At 45.0% G+C, this 10,492-nt stretch overlaps 1 protein-coding gene across 1 annotated transcript; it reads right to left on the reverse strand.

Moving 5' to 3' along the window:
• Positions 1-2,834: 2,834 nt before the first annotated feature.
• LOC108698152 (suppressor APC domain-containing protein 2) lies at positions 2,835-10,115 on the reverse strand. Its single transcript, XM_041579297.1, has 6 exons — positions 9,980-10,115; positions 9,161-9,294; positions 8,327-8,467; positions 7,462-7,560; positions 3,732-3,845; positions 2,835-3,646 (listed from the first exon to the last, which is right to left on the reverse strand). Exons 1-6 carry the CDS (start codon positions 10,035-10,037, stop codon positions 3,518-3,520), a joined length of 675 nt encoding a protein of 224 aa, XP_041435231.1. The 5' UTR covers positions 10,038-10,115; the 3' UTR covers positions 2,835-3,517.
• Positions 10,116-10,492: the final 377 nt, after the last annotated feature.

The raw sequence follows: 10,492 nt of genomic DNA on the forward strand, positions 1-10,492 counted from the left end.
ACTTGTTAAATGTGCCAAGGAGCAGATGTAACGCTCTGGAACATGTTATGGCCTCCAGCACATTCCTTTGCAAAGATTTTTTTTAACCCTTTTAAAAAAAAAATTAAACTCTACAAAATGTTTATTTTTTTTAAAGCAACAGTGCAGGTGTTGGCATGGAGGCATGATTTACAGCACTGCCGACTGGAGACGCCTGCAAGGGATTTAGCTAGGAGAGAGATTGACTGCCAATATTCTAATATAACAAGAGATTGTTCTGTTTTATGTGCCTGCAGTTTTGGCTGGGGATATAGAGAGTTTACTGAGCAAAGAAGAGGGGTTGTAAGAGGAAATTGTCGGCCCTGTATAACTGGCCTCTGGGGCGGGTTACAAATCATGTTCCTTTGTAAACTGAAACATCCATTTCCTTTCAGAAATTCCCTCCCGTGGGCTGAGGTTAAAAGGAGAAAAGAGGTTCATGCACTACCATGTAACACAGGGAAAACTCCTAAATTCACTGAGGAAAGGAGGATACGAGGGAACCGCAGCTTAAATGGAATACAACAGCTCCCCCTATTGGTCAGTATCAGGAATCTCAGCCTATACTTTACACCACCCGGAGGTGGGTCCCTGTAGTGTCAATCACCTGTTTTTTCATGTGCAAAAGGATGTAATATAAACCTTTGGTGCAGGAGCCCTTAGCTCATAACAATGGTACAGATATATAGAAACATTAGGGAGTCAGCCTGCTATAGTTCCAGGGGTACCCAGGGTACAAATAATCACTCACCCCAAATCTCCCCCTAACTGACCTTCAGACTGGGCCCCCTTAGCTCATAACAAGGTTACAGATATATAGAAACATTGGGGTGTCACCCTGCTATAGTTCCAGGGGTACCCAGGGTACAAATAAGCACTCACCCCAAATCTCCCCCTAACTGACCTTCAGACTGGGCCCCCTTAGCTCATAACAAGGTTACAGATATATAGAAACATTGGGGTGTCACCCTGCTATAGTTCCAGGGGTACCCAGGGTACAAATAACCACTCACCCCAAATCTCCCTCTAACTGGCCTTCAGACTGGGCCCCCTTAGCTCATAACAAGGTTACAGATATATAGAAACATTGGGGTAACAGTCACCCTGCTATAGTTCCAGGAGTACCCAGGGTACAAATAAGCACTCACCCCCAAATCTCCCCAAAACTGACCTTCAAACTGGGTCCCCTTAGCTCATAACAAGGTTACAGATGTATAGAAACATTGGGGTGTCACCCTGCTATAGTTCCAGGGGTACCCAGGGTACAAATAAACACTCACCCCAAATCTCCCCCTAACTGGCCTTCAGACTGGGCCCCCTTAGCTCATAACAAGGTTACAGATATATAGAAACATTGGGGTGTCACCCTGCTATAGTTCCAGGGGTACCCAGGGTACAAATAAGCACTCACCCCAAATCTCCCCCTAACTGACCTTCAGACTGGGCCCCCTTAGCTCATAACAAGGTTACAGATATATAGAAACATTGGGGTGTCACCCTGCTATAGTTCCAGGGGTACCCAGGGTACAAATAACCACTCACCCCAAATCTCCCTCTAACTGGCCTTCAGACTGGGCCCCCTTAGCTCATAACAAGGTTACAGATATATAGAAACATTGGGGTGTCACCCTGCTATAGTTCCAGGGGTACCCAGGGTACAAATAACCACTCACCCCAAATCTCCCTCTAACTGGCCTTCAGACTGGGCCCCCTTAGCTCATAACAAGGTTACAGATATATAGAAACATTGGGGTAACAGTCACCCTGCTATAGTTCCAGGAGTACCCAGGGTACAAATAAGCACTCACCCCCAAATCTCCCCAAAACTGACCTTCAAACTGGGTCCCCTTAGCTCATAACAAGGTTACAGATGTATAGAAACATTGGGGTGTCACCCTGCTATAGTTCCAGGGGTACCCAGGGTACAAATAAACACTCACCCCAAATCTCCCCCTAACTGGCCTTCAGACTGGGCCCCCTTAGCTCATAACAAGGTTACAGATATATAGAAACATTGGGGTAACAGTCACCCTGCTATAGTTCCAGGGGTACCCAGGGTACAAATAAACACTCACCCCAAATCTCCCCCTAACTGACCTTCAGACTGGGTCCCCTTAGCTCATAACAAGGTTACAGATATATAGAAACATTGGGGTAACAGTCACCCTGCTATAGTTCCAGGAGTACCCAGGGTACAAATAAGCACTCACCCCCAAATCTCCCCAAAACTGACCTTCAAACTGGGTCCCCTTAGCTCATAACAAGGTTACAGATGTATAGAAACATTGGGGTGTCACCCTGCTATAGTTCCAGGGGTACCCAGGGTACAAATAAACACTCACCCCAAATCTCCCCCTAACTGGCCTTCAGACTGGGCCCCCTTAGCTCATAACAAGGTTACAGATATATAGAAACATTGGGGTAACAGTCACCCTGCTATAGTTCCAGGGGTACCCAGGGTACAAATAAACACTCACCCCAAATCTCCCCCTAACTGACCTTCAGACTGGGCCCCCTTAGCTCATAAGGTTACACATATATAGAAACATTGGGGTAACAGTCACCCTGCTATAGTTCCAGGGGTACCCAGGGTACAAATAAGCACTCACCCCAAATCTCCCCCTAACTGGCCTTCAGACTGGGCCCCCTTAGCTCATAACAAGGTTACAGATATATAGAAACATTGGGGTAACAGTCACCCTGCTATAGTTCCAGGGGTACCCAGGGTACAAATAAACACTCACCCCAAATCTCCCCCTAACTGACCTTCAGACTGGGCCCCGTGTGACCATGAAGTTGATACAAGAAGAAACCGAGATATTTAAGAGATTTAGTTAAACAAAACTAAAAGGAAACAAACAAATATACAAATAGAAGTTGTTTCATGTGCTGAGAATTTATGGGGGTCTCAGTTTCCCAAGCATTTTGGGAATGGGGTGATGGTGATCCTGTGTGATGTTTTGACCAAAGGGGCCACTGTAGAATCCAGGAAAGGACAGGGGTTCAGTGGAAAATGACCCCATATGATCACCCCAATTATATGAAGTCAGTAAATCCGATCAGGGTGTTTCTTGGTTCTTCTGTGCAAAATGAAATCAGCGCCGTTTACAAGGGCAAAGCTCCGCCTACTTGTTTCTTTAACGGTTTAATATTGGAGATTCATCTGATTAAAAAGACAAGTCCAAGTGTAAACATTATATAAAAACACTCCATATTGTTAGAACGGCCTTGTGAGGTGACAGTTTGTGCGGATACAGAATTTCAGTCGTCAAAAAGGGCAAACATGAGGTCCAGTCGGGAGAACAAAGAGGAGTGTGATGGTGGTGCAAGGAAGGCTCTGGATGTAGCGCTGAATGTAACCCGCATGGGACCAATGTTGTGGGAAGGAGAGGGACATCGGTGGAGTCAAGCTGTGCATCATGGGAGTGTAGTGAGCCAATCACTAAAGCAGCTGCTCAACAACCAATCAGAAGTCACAGTGCTTTCCACCAGTCCCAGTTCATATGAACGTGGAGTCCATTGGGTTTGAATCCTGGACGTTTCTCGCTCGGGCCTCAAACAGCTGCTTGATCAGAGCCGACTTCTCCTGCTCCAGTTGGGTGATCCGGTCGCTCTTCTCCGACACCTCCTGGGAACACACAGATGGGCTGATCACATACAGATATTACAGTTTGGTTCTGCGGGAAGTTATATAGGAAATTGCATCCTGGTACCTTGGTCAGAAGCCGGTTCTGTTCCTTCAGCATAGTCCCCGGTTGTACTTGCTGACCCGATACACCCGGAGCCGCCGTCTGACCCATGTTTGTAGGTGGGGAGGGAGCGCTAGTCTGCAGGACACACGGACAAGTACAATTATAAAGTTACAACGGATCAGGGCTTGTCTGTTATCTACTGTGTATCCTATGCTTGAATGGCTGCCCCCATGGCTACACAGCAGCCTGTTTATATAAACTACAGTAGTACTTATCTGTTATCTACTGTGTATCCTGTGCTTGAATGGCTGTCCCCATGGCTACACAGCAGCTTGTTTATATAAACTATAGTAGTACTTATCTGTTATCTACTGTGTATCCTGTACTTGAATGGCTGCCCCGATGGCTACACATCTTGTTTATATACACTATAGTAGTACTTATCTGTTATCTACTGTGTATCCTGAGCTTCAATGGCTGCCCCATGGCTACACAGCAGCTTGTTTATATAAACTATAGTAGTACTTATCTGTTATCTACTGTGTATCCTGTGCTTGAATGGCTGCCCCCATGGCTACACAGCAGCTTGTTTATATAAACTATAGTAGTACTTATCTGTTATCTACTGTGTATCCTGTGCTTGAATGGCTGCCCCCATGGCTACACAGCAGCTTGTTTATATAAACTATAGTAGTACTTATCTGTTATTTACTGTGTATCCTGTGCTTAAATGGCTGCCTCCATGGCTACACAGCAGCTTGTTTATATAAACTATAGTAGTACTTATCTGTTATCTACTGTGTATCCTGTACTTGAATGGCTGCCCCGATGGCTACACATCTTGTTTATATACACTATAGTAGTACTTATCTGTTATCTACTGTGTATCCTGAGCTTCAATGGCTGCCCCATGGCTACACAGCAGCTTGTTTATATAAACTATAGTAGTACTTATCTGTTATCTACTGTGTATCCTGTGCTTGAATGGCTGCCCCATGGCTACACAGCAGCTTGTTTATATAAACTATAGTAGTACTTATCTGTTATCTACTGTGTATCCTGTGCTTGAATGGCTGCCCCCATGGCTACACAGCAGCTTGTTTATATAAACTATAGTAGTACTTATCTGTTATCTACTGTGTTTCCTGTGCTTGAATGGCTGCCCCATGGCCACACAGCAGCTTGACTCTATAAACTATAGTAGAGTTTCTAAAGCGAATACACTAGTTTTGTCGGTGCAGGGAGGCACTACATTGTATTGTCATTCTTTTGGAACACTTTTGTTTTTTTTGCTGTTACTGTTCCTTTAAGCTTTTTATTTAATAGAAGAACTGATGTAAATGGGAGGCTGGACAGGAGTCCTTGGTAGAGCCATAGGGAAGCATTACGAGTATTGAAATCCCCCTATAGACTACATATGAGGGATGGGTTGTTTCAAAATGAAGTGAAGGCCTGTCCATTCCTAGTATTACAGTGACTGTTGCAATTATTCGATTCCAAATGTTGCAGAGAATAGAAACATACACATAAAAAGGATCTGTAAGGCTACAAATGTATTGTTATTGCTAGTTTTTATTTTTCTATTCAATCCCTCTTCTATTCATAGTCCAGTTTCTTATGCAAACAAATGTGTGGTTACAAGGATAATTCAGACCTTAGCAACCAGGTTGCTGCAAGTTGTAGAATACCAAATACACAGCTAAATAAGTCAAAAAGCACGGATAATAGAAAATTAAAACCATTTGTAAATTGTCTCAGAATATCCCTCTCTACATCATACTGACAGTTAATTTAGGTGAATAAGCCCTTTAAAGTAGGGATACACTTAGGGGCCGATTCACTAACTTCGAGTGAAGGATTCGAAGTAAAAAAACTTAGAATTTCAAAGTTTTTTTGGGCTACTTTGACCTTCGACTACGAATCGAAGGATTCGAACTAAAAATCGTTCGACTATTCGACCATTCGATAGTCGAAGTACTGTCTCTTTAAGAAAAAACTTCAACCCCCTAGTTCGCCATCTAAAAGCTACCGAACTCAATGTTAGCCTATGGGGAAGGTCCCGATAGGCTTTCCTAAGTTTTTTTGATCGAAGGATTATTCCTTCGATCAGTGGATTTAAATCCTTCGAATCGAACGATTCAAAGGATTTAATCGTTCGATCGAAGGAATAATCCTTCGATCAAACTATTTGCGCTAAAATCCTTCGACTTCGATATTCGAAGGATTTCAATTCCCAGTCGAATAACGAGGGTTAATTAAACCTCAATATTCGACCCTTGGTGAATCGGCCCCTAAATCCAGGATTCCGTTCAGGATTTTGCCAGGATTCAGCCTTTTTCATCAGGATTCGGCCGAATCCTTCTGCCTGGCCGAACCGAATTCCCTTAGGCTTGTGATTGCCTGTTGCTAATGCATGCCAAAACTTTCATTGGCTGACCAGATTTTTCATCAAGAATATAACGTTGATCAGCACTGCGCAATAATAATAATAATAATAATAATAATAACAACCAGAACACATGGATTCACAGAAAGTGGTTTGTGATCCTGACAGTTTTCCACCAGCACCACTAGGGGGCTCTGCTACGCGTATAGTGCACTGGTGTTTGCCATAAAGCAGATAATGTTAGACTACAACTCCCAGCATGCATCATGAGTAGGAGCTGTACAGCTAAGGTATCTGGAGTGGCATCAGTTGCTTATCACTGCCCTAATGGAACCAAAGATAAAGGCTTTGGGGGTTCCATATAAAACTGATGCCCAGTGTCGATACAAGGACTGTGGGAGATCTGGCATAGCAGAGCCCAACCTGAAGCACCTGTACAGTATATAATAATTATAATAATATGCACGCTCTCCACTCTCAAAGCAGCCAATGAGAGAAGACACAGGCCTCTCCCCGGGTGCTGATAAGGTGCTTTATTGGTGGCAAAGGTTCCCCACAAGGATTCTGTCACCTAATGAAAGCAGTGAAATCACAAGGGATGTGTTTGAATAGAGGAGAGGGCGGAGTAGAGGAACAATATTTACTTTACACAAACACATGTACAGCAGAATTACCTATAGATACAAGTGGAGTCACATGGGGAACAGAGCTCGCCCAGCTGGAAACTCTACTAATAGGGACGTATAATAGAATTGCTGGGGGGGACACTGGAACAGCCATACAAAAGGCAAAGTTTGTAAAGAACAGTGAATTACAGGGAAATCTCGATTTTAAGTCCCCTGATTTTAAGTTTTCCCACATTTTACATTTTTTATTTGTGGTCCCACCAATTTATAATGCATTTCCCTGATTTTTTTGGATTTTACATGAAAATTTTGTCCTGATGTTCCCAAGAACTGCTTTTTTCCCTTTATGAATTTTATTATTCGTGAAATAAAGAGGTTTAATATACTAAGCAGAGGTATATTTTGCCTGAAAATAGTCAATTGCAATGTATATACAGTCCTGCACCAATCACTTATTGCTTTAGCTTGTGTATGTGACTGACACGTGCCCCATGTTTAACCTATTGTATCTCAAAGTAAAACTCACTCCTGTGCTTTTATCTTTTCAGTACCTGAAGAAAAAATTACTTTAACACACTTCCCTGATTTTACAATTTCCTGGATTTTACATATTTTTTTCCTGGTCCCCTGAAAAACGTAAAATGGGGGTTTTTGCAGTAAGTGGAATTTAATGCTGAAATGTGGTTGGGTACATGTGATTATTCTTGTTACGTTGTAAAGAGGGGAGAAGAAAACTTACCTTCCCAGTGGCAACCAATTCCCCCAGGCAGCGATTTACCTCCATTAATTTAGGGAGTTGTTGGTTTAGGGAACTGGACTTTCCATCACAGATATAATCCTGGAACAGAATGTAATGGCCTCTTAGTGCCAAATAATAAATCTCCCTAACTCCCAAACCTCTAACCCTCCCCAAAACTCTCCCTCCCATACCTCTCTCCCTCCTGAACATTCCTCCCTTCTAAACCTCTCTCCCTCCCTCCCGAGCCTATCTTCCTCATTCCTGAACCTCCCTCCCGAATCTTTCTCCCTCATTCCTGAACCTCAGTCCTGAACCTCCCTCTTGAACCTATCTCCCTCCCAAACCTCTCTCCCTACTGAACCTCGCTACTGAACTTCCCTCCCTCCTGAACCACTCTCCCTCCTGAACCACTCTCCCTCCTGAACCACTCTCCCTCCTGAACCACTCTCCCTCCTGAACCACTCTCCCTCCTGAACCACTCTCCCTCCTCAACCTCCCTCCCTCCTGAGCAGCTCTTCCTCCTGAGCCTCCCTCCCTCCTGAACCTCTTTCCCGAACCTCTCTCCCGAACCTCTCTCCCGAACCTCTCTCCCTCCCGAACCTCTCTCCCTCCCGAACCTCTCTCCCTCCCTCCATCCTTAACCCTCTCTCCCTCTCTCCCTCCTGAACCTCACACCCTCCTGAGCCTCCCTCTCTCCCTCCCTTATACACAGAGGGAGTAAGCCGGAGCTCTTTAGGTAGATAGGGGAAGGGACAGACAAAAGGCCATAGGTTGATAGGGAGTATACAGAATTAATGGGACAGACATAATAATATATTTATGATACTACACACACCCCAAGTCTATATACCCCTGTGTTACTCACTGTTGGAGTTTTGCCAAGGTTCCTCTGTTGCTCCTGGACTATGTGGATCTGCTGGTGGTACCAGTCTCGTGCTCTTTCCACCATCTCCAGCCCCTGCAGGAGGAAATCCTTCTCTTGCTCGAGCTCCTTCATCTTCTTCAGCTGTGGAAACAGAGAAATCTCAGGCCCACCAAGGGACTGTCCCTTTATCTGCATTACAAGTTGCCCCCCTATGTTGCCAATGGAGCTGTGGGGGGTCCAGTCCAGTGAGGAAATATCTGTCCAACCTCACTTACTAGTTTTCTAATACAAGTTCCTTGTGCTCGGTTACATTATTGACACATTATTGACACAGAAGCATTTGGAGTTTCCTAAATGTATCTACACTTGGAAGTCAGCAGCTCAGGAATTGCTATTAAGTTAATAAGTATAAACAGAAGCGAAAGAGCAATAACAGGAATCTTCCATATATGAAATCAATAGGTCCTAGCGCTGTTCCATCGCAGCCTTATGGGTAAAACTCACCGTTGGCTTATAGTGGTGGGAAGTGGTACTGCACGTTGTATATTAGGGGAAGTTTTTTTTGGAATGCAGCATGGAGAATATGACACTTTCCAGTGGTCTTGTCTCTTGTATTGCAGTTTTGACTTAGACACCCCCCCTTCGGGACCACCCATGGGAAGCTTGTCATGCAGGATGATGAAGCATTTGAATACAAGGGGTCCTGATCAGATGCTAATGGGGTTCTTATATATACACAGAGCTCAGGAAACACTCTCTGGGGCCCCTCTGTTTGGCTGAGCAGAAAAGACAATTACAGGACAGATCTCAATAGAGAGGAGCAGTCTCACTCACCAAGCTGTAATCTACCCCACTGGTAACGGTGTGTCTCCTGGGCTCCCCCCGGCCACGCTGGTGTTTGCACTGGTCCATTAGCCCCTCTTTGGTGGCCTCATTGTGGGACCGGCACATCCCCTTCATCTCCCCACCTGGGACAGAAGGGAACAGGAGTGACTAAAGCAGCATGGAAGAGAAGGGGTTAATGGCAATAACATTTAGGAAGAGCAGGAGTGACTGCTGTGAGCTCATGTGATGGATGGACAGGAATGTAGGATATTCCCAGATCCCGTGAGAAAGGAGTGGGGCACTTGTTTAGCCGGGGGAGTTAAGTAAGGTGCAGAGGGATCCAACCAATCACCCGTAACAACTGCACAATAAAGATACACTTCCAGGTCCTGCTTTGTACAAGAAACTTCTCCATAATAAAATATTAGTGAATAAAATATTAGTGACCCCACCCCCCCCCCCAGATTCATGCCCTCTGGATTCACCCAGGTACAAAGCTCCGCCCCTCTCTGTACTTCCTGCTCCTGGGCTGCTCTCTTTCCCATGGTCAGACAGGAACCTCCCCCAGGGGTAAATGAATCCAATCTCCCCCAGTACTTACCCAGGTACAGAGCTCTGATTCTCTGTACTTCCTGCTCCTGGGCTGTTCTCTTTCCCATGGTCAGACAGGAACCTCCCTCTGGGTAAGTGAATCCAATCTCCCCAGTACTTACCCAGGTACAGAGAGCTCTGATTCTCTGTACTTCCTGCTCCTGGGCTGTTCTCTTTCCCATGGTCAGACAGGAACCTCCCCCTGGGTAAGTGAATCCAATCTCCCCCAGTACTTACCCAGGTACAGAGCTGTGATTCTCTGTACTTCCTGCTCCTGGGCTGCTCTCCTTCCCATGGTCAAAAAGGAAGACCTACCTCCCTCAACTGGAATGAGAGTAGGGTGTAAGGAGGATCAACCCCATGTATTTCATACTATAGGCACCTGCTATTAACCTCACAGACTCTCTCTGGAACCCTCCCCTCTCCTCCTCAGACTCTCCCCCGGGTGGATCTTTGTGTAACCTGTTCCCAAGGTAAATATTTGCTCTTCCCTCACACAATCCTCTGCTATAATTGAAGGGATCGAGAAGCAACAGCCCAGAGCTTTGTCTGCAGGTGTCACAGAACTAATGGAAAGAATGAAACTCGCCTCTCATCAATAAAATAAACTACAATTCCCAGCATCCCCTGAGGCTCATTAGCTAAGGAGGCAGGTTCCAGTTTACCCCATTCCTTTCTATGCACATTCCTGCAGAGTGTAATATAGGGGCATTTTCCTCCACCTTTAGAATAGCGGAGAAGAATGCCAGG

Source organism: Xenopus laevis, unplaced genomic scaffold (genome assembly GCF_017654675.1).
Source record: "Xenopus laevis strain J_2021 unplaced genomic scaffold, Xenopus_laevis_v10.1 Sca23, whole genome shotgun sequence".
NCBI lineage: Eukaryota > Metazoa > Chordata > Amphibia > Anura > Pipidae > Xenopus > Xenopus laevis.